Here is a 25,185-nt window from a genome sequence, read left to right on the forward strand (position 1 = left end):
ATTTTCCAAGCCAACACAGAGATGAAAGAGACTCTTGTGGCTCCAGAGCCACAGTTTGCAGACCCCTGCAGTACAAAACTCAGCTGGTGGCAGAATGAGACACAGCGAGAGTGCAGTTCCGCTACCTAGCGGTGAAATACAAGAACGACCGTTGAATTCACCCATTGACAAATGTTAGGAAATTCGTGATTATTATTTGCTCAAGTCAAAACACACGAAATTCCTTCAGATGATATCGATGAAAAAAAGTTTACTGGAGAGGTTTTAATGTCGAAAGAAACACACGCGCACGTCACGTACACTGAAGTGACGTCAGACTTGTCTGAACGAACTCTCGCGCAGGAGCAAACCGGCCATTTTTCCCAATAGCACTGCTGCGGCTTTGGGGAGTGGAAAAGCGCTTCATACCACTTTGATAAGCCTACAAGTTTGGACAAGTGTGACTCGGCTCTACAGGCTTGGGGAAAAAGTCAAAACAGCAGGACGCGAACCATGCTGCCGATGACGCGTGCAAAGTTCTTTCGCTGACATCCTTGTTTGGGTTTGGCTTGTCTAAAGTGTCGCACAAATGGAAATGGTGCCTAGCGAGGAGAACCAGTTCGTATCCAAAGAGGTGAGCCGAGCCGAGCCGATACAAGACCCAGCTGGGGTCGCAAAATTAAACTGTCATTCTTACATAACGCCTAGAATGCAATATTACAAGCGTGTGATGTCACCGGTTTAAGTGTTAAAGGGAGCTTGGTTGTTGTTTAGAGGCTAACTTAGCTGCTAGCTGTTAGCCTCTAAACATGACTTGGACGGCCTATCGTGACATGGCTAACTTAACACTGGCGTTAGCGACACTACATTGAAGACAAAGTGAGCTCGTTTCATTAAACGGAGGCTTTAGCGTCATTTCATCGCCTAAACTAAGCTTTGCACTGTGTAATAGCTACGACGTTTTTAGCTGACACGATATTCCAAAATACTCGTTGGTCAACTTACAAGTAGCAGCGCCTCGCTGACTAGCTTATGTCCTCTGATAAGTCCAAACATTGGCAACATTTCTGCTTTGCTAATCTATCATTAGATGCGTTTAATTTAAACGTAAGAAGTGCAATTGAGTACTTTTAAAACGGCGCAGAACCTTTTATTGTCAATGTTGCGCGTTTCTTGGGATGACATTTTAGCTCTGTGTTCGACAAGGTGTGTCAGATGCACAAGACAGGCTCATTTTGGCAAATTGACACAAGTGCTCTTCAGAATATCCGCACCCAAACGTGATCATTCTGCATTCTTCTTGATCGAAAAATCTCTCAAACCGATCTTGCAGGCGATTAGCTGTCCCTTAACCAGAGGTGGGGTGGAGGAGCAAACAAATGTTCTCAAGAGTATTGTTACTTTGGAATAACATGACTGAAGTGAAAGTAAAAAGTAGTCCTCCATATAATTACTGAAATAACAGAAGACGGAGAATCTAAAACTTAACAAAATAAAGAAAGCTATATTTAGGAGACAGTGTCAACAGTCCTCAAAAGTGGTGCGTGCGTGTGTGTGGGTGGGGGGTGGGGGGGGGACTACTCAAGTACTCAGTGACTAGTCAGTAACTTTTGAATGACTTTTTTCAATTAGCGCGTGAATGTCAAATCAATATAAATATATATAATAGGAATGTGCCACTTTTCACTTTTTGTGGGTTTATGATATACATATTTTTTTACAATACTTGCTCTGATATGCATATACTGATTGTTGTTGATATAGTGTATGCATTGTAAAAAATCGTCTTAATATTAAGAAATATTACCAAAACAATTTTAAGTTCAGCCAATGGAACGTGAGTATCAACTATCTATCCTGTATCTAAAAAGGGCTTGAACAAAAATGAACGAGTCTATTGGTTGGCTGTAATTTAGGAGGAAGTAATGAAATCTTCGTTTAGATCATCAGCATGCATAAATGCGAACGGTAGGTAGAGTGTTGGTTGTTCAAATCCCACGCTGTCCCGAGTCATGTCGCCGTGTCCTTGAGCAACACGCTTCACCCACCTTTCCTGCAGTGTCACTCACGCTGATGTAAGTCTGGCTGTGACTGTTTGGTGGTGGTTGGAGGGGCTGTAGACGAGCATTGGCAGCCATGTTTCTGTCAGCCTGCATTTGTTGTCCCTTCAAATGTATATACAATAACAGCGCTAACAGATTTTGCTTTCCATCTGTGTTAAGGGCAAATTACATATTCCAAGGTGACGTGGCACAAATCGCCAGATATCGAATGAAATACTGATTAGCACATCTGCGCACATTTGGAGTCTGCCTTCTTGTGCAGCTTTCTGTTTTTGCATGATCTCTCTGTGTTTACAATCATTGATGTTTTTTTCAGCATAGTGTGGCGTTCCCAAGCCTTTTTTTTTTAAATAATTTATGTGCACAAAAATAAAACATTTGTCACAACATGATTATTTCAAATACGACTAGTATAATATCCACTGAGTACTATTGCATCCATTTTTCATACTTTCTGCGTCAGCAGCAAAACGTTCAAAATGGCTCTGGTGATTATCATGTTCAACATAATTTTGCCTTTACGTCAGAAACTTTACATTACCATAAATTATGGGATTAGGGACCTTTTCAATTCCAATGGCACACTCCCTTTTCATTTTATATATTTTTTGCATTCTGACTGCTGTCGTGGCTGAAAATGGTGTACTACTCATCAGACTTTGCTGATATCTCTCAATAAGGAGAAACTGGATGTAATAAATTATCTGAAATATTCCCCAAAATCTAGGAAAACAGCATGGACATAATCAAAATTTTTTTCTGTATTAAATATTGCTGACAGCAATATTTAATAATGCCATTTGCTGTAGAATATTGTTGTACAATGTTTTGTTACAGACGTACGAAGCACTTTAAAATCTAAACGAGCTGTTCAGAAACGCTATTCATAACTGAAACGAGTGCAGATTTACGGTATTTTCTGTAGAATATATCAAGTTATCATTGTCACGTATTTTGAAAAAATAGCCAGATTTTTTTTCCCTCCTACTCCTATTCACAAACACTTGGCATAGCTGTTGTTTTCGTAGCGTGTAAGGTCAACATTGATTGAACGTGAGGTCATGGGTGTTGTGCCGCTTCTGACTGCCAGTCTTGCCTGCCTCACATACATTGCTCGCTTTAAAAATGTGTAGAGCGACGGAGACTGTATGTGAACATCCGACTGGCTCTTTTTAATTGGTGCAGTGGATTCAAGCATTGAGGCTCAAGTCTGACGAACCCCCCAAAAATTCATCGCGCTCACAAAATTAGATTAATGCAAATAGTTCACTGTATTGGCATAAAAGTACCAATGTGTTTATTCTTAAATAAGTTGCATTAAAACTGCTCAGATGCGTACTTTGTTACAGCTCCAGCTGTTGTGAAATGCGCTATATAAATAAAATTGTATTGTATTGTATCATCAAAAAATACTCAAGTATTTGTAACTGACTAAATGTAGCTGTTACTCTCTACCGCTGCCCTTCGCCATGTTTATTCTACTTTGTTTGACTCGTTTCCATTGTTTACAATTCATTATGCAAAATGACATCACTTAGTATAAGCAAAATTATTCGCGCTGAATATAAACAGTCCTGTAAGTTAGTTGTTGTCGGCATTGTGTTACTTTACTTTCCTCATGAATAGCATCAGTGTTGCAGTTTTAGAACCCTTTAACGGACATTTAAACACAAATGGCGCAGCAACATATGTAGACAAACAATATTACATTACTCACGTGAATCTAGTCTTTATCCTCTGCAAAAACAGACTAATATTACTCCTTACTGAGTCACTTAGTGTTGTTAAGAAACAATTCTTAGTTTGTCTGCACCGGTGGCCAAGCGGTAGAGGCGGTAGGAAGACCTACTAAGAAAAAAAAATAACTTGTAGATAGATTATACTTGGAGTATTCCATTGGCCAAATTCTCACTATCACAAACACCTTTAATCATGCAGGCAATGTTTTTGATAACATATTAATGTTAATCAAAAATAATAAAATAACCAGCCTAATTAATTATTAATACATTATTTAGAAAGGATAAAGCACATGAGCAATGAAAATGAGTAATAAACCTCTCACATTTCAGTTTACAACATTTACTGTCACACATTAATAAATTGAAACCACTTCTGTAATGTTAAACACTTGTCAGCTAACCAGTTGGCGGCTCGCCTTCAGCCAGCTAGCAAGATGCTAATCTAGCAGTTGACATCATTTCTGGGTGTGTGCTCTTTCTTATCAACCAGCCCACCTGTTTGACTCAAGTGCACAATACGGGAGATAAAAATCAAAAGTCCTTTGTCGCTGATCAATACATTCGCTGGCTGAGAATCGTATCAAGCCAACAGTATGGGAACAAATGCAAGAAGTAGAAACTGACCTAAATAAGTGAATGTTTTCGATAAATAATGTCATTCAGCACTGCCACTATTGAATCGTTTTAGACTCATTTGAACTCTCCCATCGAATAATTGAGTAATCGTCTCTCTTGACTTGATGGCCTTGACTTGGCTGTGTGAATGGTTTAAACAGCATCCAAGCAAAGGTTTTGTTGACGGATTTTTGCGATCGACTAACCTCATTGTGTTTTTTTTTTTGTCCCTCGATATTGCGATTTAATATGCAAATATGTTTTTCAAAGTTCACTTCCAAGCGTTTTTTTTTTCTTACAAGCTCATTAGCACAAGTACTAATTACATTTGTATTCCAATAAACTATCAGCTTTCCGCTCTACTCACGCTAAAATAAAGGCAAATGAATCACGAGTTCAGACGAAAGACTAAGATTTCAATAAGAGTTGATGATTTATTTAACAGTACTACTACAACACAGCAAAATTCTTCTAAACCTATGTGGCTTAAGCACACCTTATGTCGGTTAGTGGTATAAAAAAATATATATATATATATATATATTTGACTGCAAAGTGATGTCAATTTGAATTTGATTCATTGTTTAGCCATGAAAATTAACACTTATAAATTATTTGTATGACAGTTGAGTTAAATGATGTTGGCCAAATTCCAATTTTTTTTTAGCATTTCACTTTCTCGCTTCCATTATGATTTCTTTTCATTATTATTGATCATTATTTGATAAAGCTATGTTTAAGTAAGTCAGAGGATTAAGCACTAAATGACTTATTATTTTTTTATTGCTGTGCCTGCTAATATTGTTTTTACTGCCCTTTGAATGATATACAGCAACATTTCAAAAAGGTGATGTTTGTGCTGCGTTGCTCGGTGTGCATGCGCGTGTCATGTTGGCACCCAGTGATTATATCCACGGTAAAAATAACCTTTAATCTCATAATACACTTGTGTGTTGTCAGCTGCTGTTCCTTTATAGAACACGTCGCTTGTATTGTGCTCCGATTACGACACGCTAGATGCAAAATCATGACCAAAAAAAAATGAATGCCGCTCAAATTACGACTTGAAGTCGACACTATTTTCTCGAGCATGAGTCTAGTATGCAGCGGCCTGATTTCAGTCCATGTCTATGTTCCATATTATTAGGGTATGTTTGGGAGTTGCAGGCAGAGTCTTTTTGATGAGATGAAGAGGATTTCTCAGGTAGCAGTGGCTTGCGTGTGCATGTGCAACGCTCATCGTCGGCATGTTGGTAGCTAGTTGTATGTGGTCACATGAGGACAGTTTGCATTCTGATGTTTTGATTTTTTTTTTGACGTACATTAAAAGACCCATTTTACTACTACTCATTTCTCGACAGTATTACTTTAAAAAAAAAAAATATGCACAAATGTTTAGAGACACACCTTTGGAACAGAGATTAAGTTGTTCCCACAGAAGAGAGGAAGCTGTTCAAGTTTTAAAGAGGCAACCGACTCTATAGTTCTTCCATTTCATGTCCTGTTGGTGTAATTTCATTCAACTAAATATTTAAGAATGGACTCACTTCACTGAGTCTTGATCCTCTTGGGTAGCTGTTAAACAAATTTGTAAGCGAGCAGAGATGCGCTTTTGCCTGTACCCTGTCACTTCTGATTTACAATATTTAAATAAGATTTCCCGCACAAACAGTTGCGTCGTGGCCTCTACATTCCACCCATGTGTGCAATCTTCATCCGACTCTAGTGTGAGCAAATTAAAGTATGCTGACGAATGATGTGACCCGTGCATCATGATGACCTCACTTTCTCCTCTCTACCACGTTGCTTGACTATGCTAGTCTGAGGCGGAGAGGGCTTGTGGCCAAACTATTTCCCCCACTTTTAGAACAAAGTGTCACTATTCAAATCTTGCTTGTACCTGCCTGATTGCATTTGCATCTTGCCTAGTTAGTTTTTGGGAGAATGTAAACAAAATTGAGTGTGAGAAGTGTTTTGAAACGGTGTATTTGTACCGATGTGTGCACCAAGGTTTTCTTAGTTAATGAAAACTGACCAAATAAGTAAAATTAAATTGAAAAAATATTTCCGTTAACGATATTATTAAAATGAAAATGATTTAAAAAAAACCAAAAACTAAACTACATTTTACATTTACGAAACTAAAACTAACTGTAATTGTAGAGAACGTCTTTCATTTTCGTCGTTGTCAATTAATCAAATACACCAGCCTTCGGATTTTGATTTTAAATGTATTAATTTCGATATTAACAGCACAGGCATTAGCCGGAAGAAGAGAAGAACCAATAGTCAGTCTGTCAATTTTTAATTACTCTCTCACATAGGGCCACATAGGTTTGTATTGTTCGACAACTCCCAACTTCAAACCTGTCATCTGTCCTCTCCGTGCCAAGGAGTCATTTGAATCTGGCCGTAAAACCTGCTGCATGTTTTTCAGAAATGTCACCCAACTTGTATTATCTGAGTGTGATCCATAACACGGCTTGGCGTGAGGTGTGTTCTGACTCGAGCATTGCGCAATAAATAAAGTTCCAACTTTTAACAGGATGTCAAATCGTGCCCATCCAGTCATGCTGACCATCTTGCCATCGTCTTATCGCAGATCCAAAAAGCCGCCGAGGAGCCCAGAGTGCTGTGTATAATCCAGGACATCACCTGTGCCAAGACGGTCAACGAGAGGTTGACCTTCAACCTGCCAGCGTCCACCGCACTCTCCAAACTCTATGAAGATGTTGCCCACAAAGCAGGATACGTCAACGGCTCCTTTGAACTCGCCTGGGGACACACACAAGACATGGTTGGGAAATTCTACTAACTAGACAACACACTCTTAAAATGAATGCCCACTGTTTGCAACTTTCTTTCCCATTTACATCAGGGGTGTCAAACTCACTTTAGCCCAGGGGCCACATGGAGGAAAATCTATTACTGAGTGGGCTGGACCAATAAAATCATGATCTGTAGCTTAAAACAATTGGTGTCAATATGACGCAGTTCATCACTATTTGCATCCTGTCCTGGTTTTTCCTGTTGTTGAATGTGTCATATTTAACACATTTATGTCATACTGTTTTTACACATTACACATTAAAAGATCTGAGGTTATTATAAAAGTCCCCGGAATTAAGTTTACAGAAGTATCTCAGTTGTGTGCAACTATCATCGGCCATTTGGCAAATTTGGGGGCGGCCGTACTTACTTTTTTGCTTTACCAAATCTTCTCGCGGGCCGGATTAAACCCGCATGTGGGCCTTATCCGGCACGTGGGCCGTATGTTTGACACCCCTGGTTCCCTTGAGGCTGTGCTGTATCTGAACTTTGGCAAGGCTGATAGTAATGCAGTGTTTGAAAATAACACACGGACTCAAAGTTTGATTCAATAGTGTGTTTGGACATGCCATTGTTCACTTGTACAAAGTAAACGTAGCGCAGGAGTTTTTTGCCCAATGTGATTGCTCGCATTTGGTGATGTTGGATAATATAGAAGGAGGGCGGTATCTGCTCTTTAGTGTACATACTGGCCGCTTTTCTTAAAGGAGCCCAAGCTAATCCTGCTGCTGACCCAGGCCAAAGCCTTAGGTGCCGTGCTCGTTGTTATCTCACTGAGTAGGTCAGTGGATTAAGATACAGTTGAGTTTCCGATGGCGCTCGCTTTGCTTGCTCATCCTCAGCATAGCCATCGGGAAGAAAGTGTGCGTTAGCTCTTTTTAGTCGGTTATCTTTTATATGTGGGCTCTGTCACAGACTAAAAAAAAAATTGTTACTCGTGTTATCGCCCATTTCCAAGCTTCCCCAGCTCCACTTTTGACCACTTTTTGCGGCAGATTTAGCTGTTTGTTAGCACCTATTAAAGATTATGGAAGCATTAGTCAGTGAACTCGCGTTTATTAAAAACCAAAATACTGGATAAAAACTGGTGCATTTTGCAGTTTAATTCATATTCCACAAACTCAGGGTAATAATGTTGATATCACAGCAGCGGCTTGCTGCTGTGATTATGATCCAATTAGTCGACTAGCAAAATAATTGCTTGTGGTGGCCCTACTCACCTTTTGGCATTTACGCGCAATAACAAATGTTATGGAATGAAAGAAACTGAGCGTCCCCTCCGGTGGAAAGAAAAACGAGTTACTAGTAGTATGAGTAGCGACTAGTTGCTGTCAAAGACTGCTATCTCGATTGTTAATCTCCCCCTTTTTTGTATGTCCAGACACCCCTCGAACACAGCGGAGAGGTGTCGCTTCTGGATTCTGGGTTTGAGCCTGGCGGTAAGAGGAATTTCCTCCAACTAACAGACAAAGATGGCGAGCAACCGCATGTTGCTTCGGTGAGTGGTGCATAGATCATTCAATAAATTGCTTTGTTGGATCTTTAGTTTGCTTATAACGCACGTGAGATTGTGTTTTTAACTCACTACAAAAAGTTTCGATTTTTTTTTTTTTTCTCTTTATGTCCATGCACGTAGGCTGAGTCAGGAGCAGCAGATAACAACGGACTGGATGATAGCTCCCAGGAGCGATTCATCGGGCCCCTCCCCAGAGACGGCGCTGTTGGCTGCAGTGGCGACTGCAGTAGCCCCTCTTACTCTTACACCTCCATCCTCAACAAATCAGAAACGGGTGAGGCATGGTCACGTGTAAAACGTGTCATCTTTATGTCCAACCTCCGCTGTCTTTTGAAGTTTGCACTCTCTACCACTTTAGGTTACGTGGGTTTGGTCAACCAAGCAATGACCTGTTATTTGAACAGTCTCTTACAAACACTCTTCATGACCCCGGAGTTCAGAAATGCGCTGTACAAGTAAGTCAAGATATGCAAAACAGGCTCTGTTTTGGACAGGTGACAACGTTTCAGGTTGACCAACAATAGGTGAAAGTCCATCATCTGAGTTTGTGGACTTTTATTTGTTTATTTAAAAATAGTTTGTGGCATTCATTCTGTTCTTTAAACACATTTGAGCTTACAAATCCAAATTTCTAAAACGCATTGTACACTTATTTGAACCCCATAAAAAAGCATTTAGAAAATAAATGTCCTTGTACATTTCGTGTGTCTTTTGAAATGGCGTGAATGATGGAAGACTGTATTCAAAGTTTGCTTTTTCGGTGAACTTTCACATCATTTGCAATTGTTGCCTTCTTCAGCTGGGAGTTTGAGGAATCCGAAGAGGACCCAGTCACGAGCATTCCCTACCAGCTGCAAAGATTGTTTGTTCTTCTCCAGACGAGTAAGAAACGTGCCATAGAGACCACCGATGTGACGCGAAGTTTTGGATGGGACAGTAGTGAAGGTGAATGTTTCATCCTCCCCCCTTGGCTGGAATGATTCATTTTGAAAGGAGAAACATTACAATCTGTGGCATTCATTCTGTTTTTTTTTTCTTTTTATCCCAGCTTGGCAACAACATGATGTGCAAGAACTTTGCAGGGTCATGTTTGACGCCCTGGAGCAAAAGTGGAAGCAGACAGAACAGGTGGGAGAAAGCACACACACAGAAAATCAGCCCCCACATCACAAACAAAACAAAAGGCTTTTTGTGAGATAAGGGAAATTACCAGTAGGGTTTGACACTTTCTATTTATTTATTTTTCCAAAGATTATAGACGGGGCAAGATTACGAATACAGACCCCGTGTCTGTGCAGACAATATGGCTACACATGAGACAAATAAGCTTGTGATTGCCTCTCGTTGAAAATAATGTGACTTACTTAATAATATCCTGTGGGAAAGTTGTTTACTTTTTAAAAGTTTTCATCCCTCTATCCTTGTTGAGATGAATTATGTTCTGTATGGCCTAGCTTGAAAATGATACTGCATATACATATGCCCTTTTTTTTTTAATGAAACTGCAGCGGAACAGCCAGATCTCATGTGTCTGTCATTGACGTCATCCGGAATCCCAAAATGTGCTCCGCGTTGTCGGAGGGAGGGGGCTGGCATTTGGGAGATCAAAGCTGCAGATGTTTTGAGTCACAGTATTGACTTTATATTTTACTTCAATAAGCCACACAAATGGCCACTAGAGGGCACTCTAGATGTATTCACCGATATCTACTACTCCTTACAAAGACAACTGAGAACTACTGAACACAAATGCCCCTCAAGAGAATCATATTCCACAGACTACAAATTTGCAAGTTGTGAAATTTGAAGCTGAAAAACCGTAATCCGCAACAGAGAGAACTTTTGGAGTGAATGAGAAACTTGTTAGGGACTTGCGGAAAGCGGGGGCCACAGCTAGAGGAACGAGTTCGCCAGTGGCTGCTTGAACTACGTGCTGCTGGAGAGGCTTTCAGCTACGTCTTTATGCTCAGGTAGTTGCCAAGGCGATGAGACACCTATTCAGCCTGTTCCTTGTTCTTTTATTAATTGTTAGAACTTGCCTTCCAAGATGAAGTGTCTGTTTTTGATCTACTATTTTGTAAATATTTTGTATTTTGACTTCTGCATGTTTTTTTATTTTATTTATTTATTGATTTATTTGACATCATTATGCATTTTTTTTGGGCTGGTTCGACTTGTACGCCGGAGCGACTTGTAGTCAGGAAAATACGGCAAATGTCAAGGAGCTGCTTCTGTGGGAATGTTCCTGTCACAGGGCCAAACGCATGGCGTTAAGAATATGCGAAATGTCAATGACCTTTTTTTTTTTTTTTCTTTTTTTTTATCATGACTGTCTCTTCAATTTTTTTTGTGAGTTGGCTTATTACCATGAAGCATGGCTGCATTCCTCTCTTCAGGCTGACCTGATCAACCAGCTGTACCAGGGAAAGCTCAAGGATTACGTCCGCTGCTTGGAGTGTGGCTACGAGAGCTGGAGGATTGATACTTACCTGGATATCCCTCTTGTAATCAGACCCTTTGGGGCCAGTCAGGCCTATGGCAGCGTGGTACGTTTCCCTTTACATTCACATTTTTTTTTTTTCTCATCTCACATGATGTTGCCACAGGAGTGCCAATTTGAATTTAATTTCCAAATCTAAATGGAATTTTGGTGCTCCAGGAAGAAGCATTGCAGGCTTTCATTCAGCCGGAAACTTTAGATGGGCCCAACCAGTACTTCTGCGAACGCTGCAAAAAGAAATGTGATGCCCGGAAGGTGAGCTCACTCGGAATGAGTTTGCACAATCTGTATGCAAAATGCAGAAGAGCCCTTCCGAGAATTCACTCATTCCTCAAATCCACCTATTTCGTTACAGGGTTTGAGGTTTCTGCATTTCCCTTATTTGCTGACGCTGCAGCTCAAGCGATTTGATTTTGACTATAGCACTATGCATCGCATCAAGCTCAATGACAGCATGACTTTCCCTGAGGAACTTGATATGAGTCCATTCATTGATGTGGAGGACGAGGTGAGAGCAGTAGTAGTAGCGGGGACATGTATGTTGATGATTCGCAGACCGTAAACTACGTTCGGAAGAAGCACTGATTTTTTTTCTTCAGCACTGTGGCAATGTTACCCTGAAAATCCTTTCTGTTGTGGTCTGTAGAAGTCGCCTCAGACGGAAAGCTGCACTGACAGTGGAGCAGAGAATGAAGGCAGTTGCCACAGTGACCAGATGAGCAATGATTTCTCCACTGATGATTGCGTGGATGAGGGCATTTGCCTGGACAGCACTGCCAGCGCAGAGAGGGTCTTGAAGCCAAAGGTATTCGCTTGACAAATGTGACTTGTTTTCATTTGAAACTTTTTGCTTTTATAAAAGTAGTTTCTATTAGGGATGTACCAATATCACTTTTTTTTTTGGGCTCCAAGAGGGCGGCATCAGGCACACATGCAGATTACACGTAGATTTGATGACAAGAAAAAAAGAAGGTCTTGGAAAAGCTGCTATGATGTTATTTTTTACAGCGTAGAAATACCCTTGAGTATTTTTACATCATCTTTTTGTGCATTTTAATGCTACGCTTGTTTCAAGATTAGTTATTTAAATCTTTATATTGTTACTTTTTAGCCCGTTTTATTAGGTTTAAGATTTTCAGCAGACTTTCTTAAATGTAACTTTCAACACTTTATTTTGCCAGGCTTTGCCGAGCTTTGAGCTGTTCTCCGTCATGGTCCATTCGGGAAGTGCCGCAGGCGGGCACTACTATGCCTGCATTAAATCCTTCACTGATGGCCAGTGGTACAGTTTCAATGACCAGCATGTTAGCAAGGTCAGTGTCAAGCATCTTGTCCTCAGGATTAATTCGAGAGCTTCCTTGTCACAAGAGTCAAATGTTCCGTGTGTACTTTTTCTCCGCATCTAATTATCAGCACTGTCATATCTCTTGGCTTCTGGTTGATGTGTTTTCTTTTTTGGATAGATCACCCAGGAGGACATCAGAAAGACTTATGGTGGGTCCTCAGGTAGCAGAGGATATTATTCCAGTGCCTTTGCAAGGTTGGTTTTGTTCATTAATTGTGTTTTACACTCAAAACAAATATACACTAAATAAGTAGGATTTTCATGTTAATATGATTTTTTTTTTTTCTTCTTCATCAGCTCTACGAATGCATATATGCTGATTTATAGATTGAAAGATCCCTCAAGGAATGCAAGTAAGAAATCTGTTAATTTGCAAACAGGAATTCAGTGAGATAACAGTCGCTTGTTCCTCAGCCTGACTCCTTTCCTTGAATCAATACTGTACTGTACATGTCTCCTGTCTGAAGAGTATTTAGCTGTGGATGACTTCCCAGAGCACTTAAAGACTTTGGTTGAGAAGGAGAAAGAGTATGAAGAGCAGGAGAAGAGACAACGAGAGATTGAGCGAAACACTTGCAAGGTAAACAAATGGATCTGCTGGCTTGATTCAATATCTGCTCTTCTGCCTGCGTCTAAAACTAATGATACATTGTTTCGGTATTTGTTTTTATTGATCACTCCTATTCTTTACTTTAGATCAAACTTTTCTGCATGCACCCTTCCAAGATGATGGTGGAGAGCAAGCTGGAGGTGCACAAGGACAAAACTCTTATGGAAGCAACTGAAATGGCGTACAAGGTTTGTTTTGTTTATACAGTCCTTGAAATGGATGGACTCCACCGTCAGCCCGCTCATGTTCCGTATTTCAGCTGATGGAGCTGGAGGAAACGGTGCCCTTGGAATGCTGCCGCCTGGTGAAGTATGATGAGTTCCACGAGTATCTGGAGCGCTCGTACGAGGGCGAGGAGGACACGCCTATGGGCCATCTGCTCGGCGGGGTCAAGTCCTCTTACATGTTCGACTTGCTTCTGGAGACCCGCCGGCCGGAGCAAGCGTTCCTGCCTTACAAACCTGGAGGTGAGCAGCCTGGTCCGACTGGGACACTTAGACTACTGTTGAAAAGGTTTTGGGTTGCTGAGACGATTTCATGTTTTTCCTTGGAAAAAAAATATTGTGGTCAATTTATTTAATGAATTGACGTCCGTTTGAGTTTACTGCCTACAATAAACGCAAACAACTCTCAGGAGCACAACATCTGTTAATGACAAAGGAGCTAATGAGAATTGCACGTGGTGCTGTTTTCCCACAGAAGTGATGGTGAAGGTTCATGTTGTGGATCTGAGGACCGAAACCATCGCCCCTCCCATCAGTGTTCGGGCTTACCTGAACCAAACCATCACTGAATTCAAACAACTTATTGCACAGGTTCACTTTTTATCTCTATTATTTCTATCCTCGTGAAATAATTAATTAAATAGTGATCATAATTTGATGACAAAATTCCAAGCAAAATCTCTGCCTTGATGCTTCAGTGCATTATTTTTTTGCACATGGATTCTTGGCGCTGAGCATGCATGACTCCGTGCAGAAATGAGTTGGTGTGTTTGCAGCATGAAAGAGAACATGATAGTTAGCATGTCCAAAGGTTGCCTTAGAAAAGAAGATAAAGTGCAATGTGTGTGTGCACTTGTGTATCACTACAGCACGCCTACAATCAACAAAACAAGGTAGCAATGCCAGCTAATTTAGTAGCGCCTACCACTACAAGTTAAAATGCAAATCTTGCAATGCTAGTCTCCTCCAATGTGTTCCCTTAAATAAAACAACTTCTCTTAGTTATATATGTCATGTATGCTTCCCTCCAGGCTACAGGGCTATCAGAAGAAACAATGCGCGTGGTTCTGGAGCGTTGCTACAATGACCTGCGGCTCTTGTATGTTCCAAACAAGACCCTGAAGGCGGAAGGTTTCTTCAGGAGTAACAAGGTCTGTGTATTCAGTTGAATTATGGCGTATGAGAGTTTCTTGGTTTAATTAAATCAAAAAATCTTTTACAATTTGTGTTATTAGATTTTTGTGGAGAGTTCAGAGTCCGCCGATCTTCAGGTTGCATTCACTGACTCGCTGCTGTGGAAGCTGTTAGATCGCCACGGAAATACTATTCGACTACTGGTCTTGCTGCCTGAACAGTCTCCCGGCACTTTGGCCAGCAGAACTATTTGCCAAAAGCTTGGCAGTGACTCCGATGTGCCCTTTGAAGGGTCAAAGGCCAACCGCAAATCAGTAGAGGCTATCCTCGAGGAGAGCACCGAAAAGTTAAAGAACCTGTCTCTGCAGCAGCAGCAGGGCTCCAGCACCAGCGACAGCCAGAAAAGCTCAGACACCAGTGACTTTGAACATATCGAATCTCTGAGCCAAGAGGTGGACTCCAATTCACCCTGCGTAGCCGCAGACAACAGAGACCTAGAAAACCGGATCGAGGGCACGCCTGGGTGCCGGGGCACTGCCTCATCCGACCCGGAAAACCACTTTGCCTGTGAGGAGCGCTCAGACTCCGACGTCAACAACGACCGCAGCACTAGCTCAGTGGACAGCGACATCCTGAGCTCCAGTCACAGTAGTGACACGCTGTGCAATGCCGACAGTGGTCCCATCCAGCTGGCCAATGGATTGGACTCGCACAGCATCACTAGCAGCCGTCGCTCCAAGGCCCACGAGGGCAAGAAAGAGACCTGGGACACTGCGGAGGAAGACTCGGGGACGGACAGCGAGTACGACGATAACGGGAAGACTAAATCGGAAGCCCAGTACTTGTACTTCAGGACAGAACCTTGTTCCCAGGATGACGTTACCAGCAATTCACAAAAATGTATGAACTTCCTATTCACGATGGCGTTAAAAAAAAGTCATCTTTCAAGTCCTCTTTCTTTCTTCTTCTCTCGTAATTGACCTTTCCCCCTATAAATCTGTTAATTGCTTACAAAAGCCAGAAGGAGATGGCAAAGTTGTCTGTAATCATTACTGAGGACAAATCGGTGCGATGGAAAGATCTGTTGTCACTGTTAAATAGTGATAGACCGATAATATTTTTTCGGGCCCGATACGATACCAATTATTAATCGTCACGGACGGCGATAACCGATATTTCAAGCCGATATTGATTGATTGAAAAAGGGGTAAAATTTTGAAAATGTATAAACTCCAAAAGTTGACTTAGTTAAAAATGCCTTTAAGCACATGTTTATTAAACAACTTTAGTGATGTACAACATGTTAAAGCTTTTTTAGATCTTGGGAAATAGAAAACTTAATTCTAAAAGTCTTAACAAAAAGTGCGTGGAGATCCCAGCCTCAGCTGCATGTCTTACAAACATCTCTTCAAAGTTTACTACAGCAAATATTTTCTATTTGTTGTGAGTTGTAGTAGACTGATATTTATTAAAATTGCTGCTTCTGCTGGCAGGGCGACAAGCTCAGCAGAGAGAGAAGTGTGCTGCAGCGGGCCAAAATAAACCTTTTAAATTATCGGCCTTAAAAGTTTAAAAAAAAAAAAAAAAAAAGGCCTATCTCGATTATCGGCAAGAAGCCAAATACCAGCCCCGATAATCGTCCAAGCCGATAATCGGTCTATCACTACTGTTAGTAAATTGCTTTGCTATCGTTATATCCTTGCGGTGAAAAAAATCGAGGTAACAATCTCAAAAGAAAGCAACTCACTTCCCATTGTGGTCAAAGTTCAGAGCCCTCATACTGCCATGAAAACCTGTTCAAGCGCTGATGTATAATAATGCTGATTGTTTGCATGTGTGAGCAGACGGGGTGCCCTCAAAGTCATGCACACTTCCCTTTTTTCCTGTTTGGTTTTAGCCATCATTGAGACATATGTGAGGCCTTCTTTTGATCGCATGCGCTTTGCAGTTTTTGTAAGCCCGCCATTCTCTCGTGCAGCGGCGCTGTCAAACAAAGAATTTTACAGCTTCATCGTGTGGTTTGTCGAGATCACTGATAGCGTAAATTGTGCATTCTGATGCCTAAAGCGTCTCAAACTGGTGCTGAATGTGCAGCTGGGTACAGAAATACATCAATTTTGCATCCAGTTATGCCTCCAAAAACTGCAAAGCCTAAACTGTCAAATGCCGATGACCTCACATCTGTCCGAATAATACCTGAAAAGGAAGTGTCCAATTGGTTTTCCGGGTACTCTGTACAAAACCGGTGTTTGAGTTTGTTTCCTGTTCTGTTCCTCAGGTTTAGTGGTTCACGTGGACAAGAGGATAACGTTGGCAGCTTTCAAACACAATCTGGAGCCTTATGTCGGCGTCACCTCGGCCCAGTTCAAAGTGTTTCGGGTTTATGCCAACAACCAGGAGTTTGAGAGCGTACGGCTCAATGAAACACTGTCATCATTCTCGGACGACAACAAGGTCAGGAACCATTTTCAAAAATTGATTGAGCTCGGTTGCATTCGAGTGACACGTTGAACTTCAATGCTTCCTGCAGATAACCATTCGGCTTGGACGAGCCCTGAAAAAGGGTGAATACCGGGTGAAAGTGTATCAACTGCTAGTAAATGAACAAGAGGTGAGAGTTGGAACGAAACAGAGACTGCTTTTGCAAGCGAGTAGAGCTCATTTTTGTTCTCTCGTGTGTTGTGTAGCCTTGCAAGTTTCTCGTGGACACGGTGTTTGCGAAGGGCATGACTGTCAGGCAGTCGAAAGAGGAGCTGCTCCCGCTCTTGAAAGAGCAGTGCAAGCTTGACCTCAGCATTGACAGGTGAGCCCGAACATGACTGAGGCGATGTACTTGCCCATCAAACTAACGTATCGTTTTGTATTCAGGGTGCGTCTCAGGAAAAAGACGTGGAAGAATCCAGGGACGGTATTTCTGGACTACCATGTTTATGAAGAAGACATCAGCATCTCCTCCAACTGGGAGGTTTTCCTGGAAATCCTCAATGGTAATTATTTGCGTAGTTAATACTACTGCCTCACCAAATACAGAATGACTGAGCTGTTTGGCCAGTTTTTCACAAGTGGCTGACAGTCGGCCACTGGTTTTGCTCCAATTCAAGATTTGAATCACCGGTGAACAAAGAGTCACTGTCACAGAAATGAAAAAAGTCCCTTTCAAAAGTATTGGAATGGCAAGTCAAATCCTTTTGGTTTTGTTGTGTACTGAAGATAACGGAAGACGATGATGATGAGAATTTTTTTTTCTAAAAATAAAAAAAAAAAATAAATAAATAAAAAAAACTGGATATAAACCGCAGCTTTTTTGAAAAAAAAAGAAACAACAAAAAAACCAACAGATATACTAGCCGCACCAGACTGTAAGCCGCAATTTTCTATATTGAAAAAAAAATGAGTTGTCTACTACATATACAGAACAATTTTGTACTGTGAATGCACATCAAGGTTCATAAACAGATTGTTAAAACAGTGCCTTTTAACACAGCAACAACTTTGCTCATTAAAATAGAACAGACCCAAGAGAAAAAAAAATCAAGATTTATTCTGCATATTTTCTGAACGATAGAGCGCCCCTACTGGTGAAAGAAAAAAAAAAGCCAGCTATTTTGTAATTTGAACTGAGTGATTGCAAGAGCATTGGGCATAGCCAAGACAACAATTTGGAATGTACTGAAAGGGAAAGAAACTGGTGTGCTGAGCAACCGCAACAACAACAACATTTTTTCAGAACACGAGAAGATGAAGTCCATGTCGCAGCTGGCTGTCCTGACCCGGAGGTGGAGCCCGTCCACCATGAAGCTGGGTTCCTTCCAGGAAGTAATTCTGGAGAGCAGTAATGTTGAGGAACTCAAGGAGAAGGTACTCTCTGTCCTGCTGTTAATTTCATTTGCTGCATTGATCCCTGCACAGATTGGATTGTGGCAAACATCCTAATTCATGTCCAGATTTATTTATTTATTTTTTGTCATTACAGCTCTGTGAACTTAGTGATATCCATCTTGATAAACTGGAGTTTGCAAAGGTTTGTGAGATGCGTCCTCCTGAATCCTTGACCTCTTTCTCCCTTAGCGTTTTTTTTTTTTTTTCTTACTGAGGTCCCTTGAATGTGCTCTGTGTGCAGGGCCGAGGAACGTTTCCTTGTGACATTTCTGTGCTGGAGATCCATCAGGATTTGGATTGGAACCCCAAGGTGTCGGCGTTAAACATGTGGCCCCTGTACATATGTGATGATGGCGCCGTGGTCTTCTACAGGTAGGAGCGCTAAACGAGAATGTGATACTTTGATACTTTTCACATCAATCAAGTTAATTACATGACATGAGAGGATCATTCCAGATTTGGAGGGCATTTTTGGAAACAGAATTTTGGGGGAACAGAACACTTTCATGGCAATTTTTTTAAGATGTATAGAGTATTTAACAGAAAACGAGTGATCAGATAAAACACAATTAATTAATAAAAAAAAAAATATATATATATATATATATACCTTTTTCAAACTCAATCAATATAAAAAAAAATCTTAAAGATTATTTAAGATCTCCTTTACAAGTGAATAGTTACATTTTAGATGAATACTAATTTAATTTTAGTCTTCTAATTATAGTAACTGAGTTGCTGTTTGATGCCAATTTTTGCTCAAGCATACATGCTAGGTCTGTTAGCTGCTATGCTAACTGCCAAGTACAAAAGCTAAGCAATAAAAAAAAGAGAAAAATCGTCCAAAAGAAAAAAAGGATGAGAGTTCAACAAAACTCCAAAACTGATTTTAAAATGTATCTTATCTGTTCTATTTGTAAGACATGAGAAAAAGATGCTTTAGGAGGTACATAAAAAACGTAATCACTTTTACGAGGTTACATTTTCTCTCAGGATAACTTTACTTTTGCACATACATTATTTGCAATTTCTTGGTCGGGGCAGAAAATGTCGTCCAATTCTAGCGTGCATGCCCTCATGTGTGTGTGCAGGGACAACACAGAAGAACTAATGGAACTATCAGAAGATGAGCGCAATGAGCTCATGAAGAAGGAAAGCAGCCGCCTCCTCAAAACTGGACATCGGGTTAGCTACTCGCCGCGGAAAGAGAAGGCCCTCAAGATCTACTTAGACGGCGGTCCGGCCAAGGATCCAGGGCAGGACTGAGTCCCACAGCCTCTCCCTGAGTCATTCGGATCTTCTGGATACTCTCTGGGACTCGGTGTAGGTGAGCGGTCGGAAAAAGACGTGAACGTCAAGTGACGTCGTGGGGGCAGAAATGCTCTCAGCCTCCACTCTGAGCTGGGAATCCTCATTGTGCACTGTTAGTTTGTGTTGTACTGTAAAGTTTAAAGGGAATTCCAGAAGGTATTCCCGACACAAAATGAATCAAGCACTGTTTAGACAAATGTTCAAGGTTTGAACGCATTCATGTCTCACCAGTCAATCTTCCCTCTGCTTGTTCGGACCACCTCGATGATACCGATTCCTCAGTGATTGTTACATGCCCGCAGCGCTGCTGATCATCTTCCATTGCTCACCTTCCTTTGAATTCAATCAAAGCCAGCCTTGGGGTCACCAAAAATGAATTTTCTTCCACGTGTCAGTTTATCAGCAAGCATTAGGACATGTATCGCTGCTCTACCGCGGAGTGATGTCAAATCACCTTTCAGAGACGTTTCTTGGCCCGTCGTCACCTGCGCTAGAGTTCGTCCGACGACATCCGCTAGAGAAAATCAAGTAAAAATGATCATACGTCATTATCAGCAACTGTCTTCTTTTTATCAATTGTTCCGATTCTAATCATGTGATGCAACTACACGCACCCACGCCTATCAGTTGTCTGTATTAACATTTGGTGGATTTCTTTTTTTTTTTTTTTTTTTTTCCCCCCTTTCTTGTCCGATCTCCCTCGTGTGCGACATACTGAGAGAGGATGGGAGCTCCCTCTTTGGGATTTTTCAGATGAGAGCACGGGGTGGACATGGCACTTCAACCCACTGCTGCTTGATAGATGGACACCAGACGGTGGAGAAAGTCGGCCAGGCCACGTGTGTCTCGGCCTGCCGGGCTTTTGATGCTGCTCGGCCACCAGCTGTTCACTGTAAAAAAAGACAATTCTTTTTTTTTTTTTTTTTTTTTTCTTCTGTTGGTGTTTCTTTCTTTTGAGATTCAAATCCTGTGTGAACATAGTTTGAGATGATTTTAGAATTTAATTAAAATGCTTTATTTCATAACCTCCGTTTTTCTTTTTCAAAATCAGACGACTTTCAACTTTTCAACTGGTTTTGCTTCGATTTAAAAAATGAATCACTGCTGAATGTGAGCTTTCACAACCGAAATATACGTTTCAGGATCCCGTGGATGAGAAAGTAACGAGAGATCAGGTATCGTGGAAAGTTAAGGCACACACATTAGGTATATGACTATTGTTCACATTATTAAAAACAGATATGGTGAAAAGTGCCTTCATGCGCTACATAAAATTTTGCTGCGGACCAGATCTGGCCCCCGGGCCTTGAGTTTAACACCCGTGGCTTAGTGGGAAGCTGCTTCTTACTTGCACAAAACTGCTGGTGGGATGCAAGCACAAATCCAATTCTTCATCATACTTCTATAGATTTGACAGACACTGTCAATGAAGTATATCTTTTTTTAAATTTGTACCATTGCATGGTACTAAAATGTTGAGCCAGGACTTTCCTCTGAGCATGATTCATTTTCATAGATGTTACTATTTGGTTGTTTGTGCAGGTATAGATAAGAATCAGAGTATACGACATACACAAATGGCCTCTCACACTCCTGATGTCAGCAAACCGTAGGCTACTTATTTGCATGAATAATTCTTTCCTGGTTGTACTGCTCTGCTGGTGTTGATTGCATTCAGTGGAAGAACGACTGGATTTTCAAATGGTGTACAGTCAAATTTTATTGCTCTTATATTCCGTTTCAGTGCATAGTTCAAGCAACGCGACCGATGGAAGCGCCTGTGGATGATGACTGCACAGTGATGACCTTTAACCTGCAGATCACTGAGCTACTCATGCAGTCGACTAGATCGTGTTGATAGGCGTGTCAACCTCTGCTAAGCAAATAAAACTGAATTTATTGATTTATTTTTCATCGCCTATTCATGATGTTGGCTAACAGGAAGTGAGCACAATTCCCGATGGTCCAATGGAAAACAGATTGCTATGTGAATGAAGCATTTTAGAGCAGGGGTCTCCAACTAAATTTACCTGGGGGCCACTAGAGGCAGACTCTGGGTGAGGCTGGGCCGCATCAGGTTTTCCGCAAGAAAAAAAAAAAAAAAAATCTAATCTTCTCAAATGTCTTTATTTTTATTTTTTAACACAAAATAAGATTTAAAAATAAATAAGGAATTAATAAGAAAATAAATAAGAAAATTAATCAGTAATAAATAATAATAATAATGAGTCAAATGTCTGTATTAACAGTTCTTTAATCTTCTTCTGAACATGAATTGTCCTGAACATGAGTGGAACATTCATTCATCAATCAAACCCCTACTAAAACATCGAAAAGAAATTACAATCCTACCCTCGTTTTAAAGCTGAAGATGTGCCCAACAATAATCCGCGGTTCAATTTTATCCACTGTGACCAGGTAATCCTACATTTTATAATTAGTCCCGTCTGTGCTAGTGCTGATGCAAAGCTCCGTCAGACTGCACATCCTGTTCGCGCATGGGTCTCCTGTCAATCAAATCAAAATCTTGTCAAATAGCAGAGATCTAAGCATAAACCATAGTTCTGGGATGAGTAGGCCTACTTCTGTAGTTATAAAGCTTTAATTACACTGTAATTAAAGCTTTATAACTACAGACTACAGTCATATCAAATTCGCGGGCCGCACGAACATTAAACTTTCATAATAAGGCGGGGGCCGCAAACTATCATCCCGCGGGCCGCAAATGGCCCGCGGGCCGCGTGTTTGAGACCACCTGTTTTAGAGGATGTAGTCTATGGCTGAGTACAAGCTGTCTGTCAGATCCTCTTCGCTCGAGTCGACCGCTTTTAGGCACATGGATCCTCGTCTGTCAGGGGAGAGAAAAATTCATTCCCGGTTCTTATGGAAAGTTGCTAATTTGGAGTATTCCTCAAACTGTATTTCCCCAAATACAATATTGCCAAGGATGAGTGGATGCTCACCCCAAGTGCTGGCACTGGAGGTCCCCAGCACAAGGACAATATTTTCTGGGTGCGTCATCCTCCATCAGGTGGTTGGAGGTAGGAAAACAATTCTCGCGTTCAATGGGTTTAGCGGAGCAGACAGGGAAGAGGAGGGCTGAACACAATATAACGTAACCACATCAATACACGCTTTTTGTAAGAGGATTTTGTGTGTGGGATGAGAGCGCTATCAAAATAATAGTGTGTGAGAGTTTCAGTGTGCTGTGATTTGGTATTTTTTGGTGCAGTGTCTCTTGAGTGAGCGTCACCTGCATGGAAGGCGCAGCAGAGGTCCGAGCTGCAGTTTTCCTGATGCCGACACGTGCTGCCAGCTTGTCCTTTGGTTGCATTTGGACTACACTGCCCCCAAACACACAAGTGTTGACCGCAACACTCCTCATCCTCAGTGCAAGACTGCAATCACACACAAGCAAGACGATTCCACCATTTACTGCCATTGACGGCTTAAGACGTCAAAGATCCATTTTTATTTTTTTTAACTCAGCTGGTAGTGAATGAAGTTAATGTATTACCTCAATTATTTCGAGCAAATTCTAACTTCTTTCACATTCTAACTTTTGTTTTTTTTTTGAAGTGCATAAACTTGCCTGTTAAAAAACCAAAATGACAGTACCACTGCCATCTATTTACAGTGCAATTACACTTAATTTTTGTGTGGCAAAAAAAAAAAAAAAAAGTATGTTCCTAGCACACCAGTTGGAATTGTCAGTACCACTTCACTCACCACGTCGGTGCCTTTGCACGGTTGACATTTGGAAGTGTGCTTCTTGTGCAGACAGTACCTCTCCTTCCCACAATCCTCAGCGGTGACGCAGTCCTAAAACAGGCACGTTCACATCAGGATCTCCGGAAACCACAGATCTTGTCTTGCAACTTCAAACTCTTGATTTTATCATGGAACTGATACTTTTTTTTCCATATTTAGGGCTATTTTTAAGTGGACCCGTGTACAGTATAAAAAAATTATACTGTCATCCTCACAGTTGCAAAATGAACCTGTTCATACCACTGGTCAACGGCAAATTTTATTCAGAAATGACTTTATCTGTCCCTAAATGTATTGATGGGATGAACAATATAACTTTTTTGGACCATTTTATGACATAAACTTCCTTTGTTATTCTGTAATTTGTACAATTCTGTTAATAGAAATTAATAATGAATATTTTTCTTTTTTTTTTTTGACACAATATGATTTTATTTTGCTGCATCATGTTGCTCCTCTAACATGTTTGAGAACCTCCTTGTTTTGACTCTCATTAGATAAACATCAAGTACTCACAGTGTCAATACGGTTGTCCACCTCAGTTGATTGCACAATTGCTGTCGCAATGGTTGTCTCCTGTGTAAAAGTAGACGTCACCGAGACAAAGTGACGTCACATCACACACACTCACAAAAAAAACATCCCACTTTGCATGAACATGCTGTATCATATTTTCTTTACTTTATGTTCAGGCCTTAGCTGCTCGTCCTTGGCCAGTCGCTCCCCTTGCACCACCGCACGCTCCTCCTGTGGCATGGAATTGCTCATGATGAGGTGAATTCCTGGCTGCACCAAATCGGGCAGGATGCCATGGCAGAGCACCAGCAGAGTTGAAAGTAGAAGGATGGCTTGCATGTTTGCACTCAGCAGCATCTTCGTCACTAGTATGAGGCTGCTGCACGAGGAGGAGGAGGAGGAGGAGGGCAGGGCTTGATGCTGAGCCTCCACTGCGTCACATGACACTGCATTGAAACGCTGCCCAGTGCACTTCCTGCTCAATGTTTTGCTTTCTAATCTTTCAGTTAATTGAGACAAAATCATAAGGTGCCCTAACACAAGCACAACAATGACAGATGAGGTTTTTATTTGAACAGCTTTTAATAGTGCAACTGCACAGATGATCAAAATATTAGAAACACCCCGGAGTATTTTTTTTCCTCACCAGAAACTCCATTAGGCACTTCCGCACAATGGTGTTTGATTTCATAAAGTAGATTATAGAGAGCCATTTTCTTTATTAAAAACGAGAGGGTTTTTTGGGGGGGTTGCGAGGGGCGTTTAGGGCGACTGGAACGTAAATGGTTCTTTTGCTGCTGATAGTTCCCAGCAGATGGCGCCATTTGAAAAAACAAAACCGCTGCCATTCGCTCAGTCTGGCCGCTAGATGGGGAGAAGTCGCATTTGTTGATGTCCACGCGTGATAAAGCTGATGCCTTCCGCGTGTTACTGTCGCCGACTGGGCCATTCTTTTGCTGATACGCGTGGAATGTGTCACGTATCGTCGAACGTGTTAAGAAAGGCGAGCAGGCGCCATGTGTCGTACTAAAGTCATTTCAACATCATAATCGCTCCGATTGCTCTGATTTGGAGTAGTTTGAGGGTGCGTTCAAAGACCGGTCAGGTGTACGAATTTGTAAAACATTCCCCACTGTTGTTGTTAGATGAGG

The 25,185-nt window shown here is 41.2% G+C and overlaps 2 protein-coding genes across 3 annotated transcripts; one reads left to right on the forward strand and one right to left on the reverse strand.

Moving 5' to 3' along the window:
* Positions 1–338: 338 nt before the first annotated feature.
* usp47 (ubiquitin specific peptidase 47) lies at positions 339–21,654 on the forward strand. Of its 2 annotated transcripts, none has more exons than XM_088296097.1 (28): positions 339–613; positions 7,002–7,196; positions 8,610–8,726; positions 8,865–9,018; positions 9,103–9,199; positions 9,544–9,689; positions 9,793–9,872; positions 11,141–11,290; positions 11,404–11,499; positions 11,600–11,752; positions 11,891–12,049; positions 12,426–12,557; positions 12,708–12,784; positions 12,887–12,942; positions 13,057–13,169; positions 13,286–13,387; positions 13,459–13,666; positions 13,899–14,014; positions 14,455–14,574; positions 14,659–15,457; positions 16,836–17,011; positions 17,088–17,168; positions 17,245–17,360; positions 17,426–17,544; positions 18,285–18,415; positions 18,531–18,578; positions 18,678–18,808; positions 19,528–21,654. In XM_088296097.1, exons 1-28 carry the CDS (start codon positions 569–571, stop codon positions 19,700–19,702), a joined length of 4,092 nt encoding a protein of 1,363 aa, XP_088152223.1. In that variant the 5' UTR covers positions 339–568; the 3' UTR covers positions 19,703–21,654. The 2 variants fall into 2 exon arrangements, with proteins under 2 accessions (XP_088152223.1, XP_088152224.1); XM_088296098.1 differs by lacking the exon at positions 339–613 and adding an exon at positions 5,535–5,603.
* A 746-nt stretch (positions 21,655–22,400) lies between these two features.
* On the reverse strand, positions 22,401–24,437 carry dkk3a (dickkopf WNT signaling pathway inhibitor 3a). The gene is made up of 6 exons (XM_088296907.1): positions 24,200–24,437; positions 24,035–24,094; positions 23,477–23,569; positions 23,001–23,145; positions 22,711–22,846; positions 22,401–22,595 (listed from the first exon to the last, which is right to left on the reverse strand). The coding sequence occupies exons 1-6, from the start codon at positions 24,389–24,391 to the stop codon at positions 22,508–22,510; spliced, it is 714 nt and encodes a 237-aa protein (XP_088153033.1). The 5' UTR covers positions 24,392–24,437; the 3' UTR covers positions 22,401–22,507.
* Between the last annotated feature and the right edge of the window lie 748 nt (positions 24,438–25,185).

The sequence above is a fragment of the Idiotropiscis lumnitzeri genome, chromosome 5 (assembly GCF_059441095.1).
Source record: "Idiotropiscis lumnitzeri isolate Australia: NSW breed Sydney's pygmy pipehorse chromosome 5, RoL_Ilum_1.0, whole genome shotgun sequence".
In the NCBI taxonomy this organism is placed as follows: Eukaryota; Metazoa; Chordata; class Actinopteri; order Syngnathiformes; family Syngnathidae; genus Idiotropiscis; species Idiotropiscis lumnitzeri.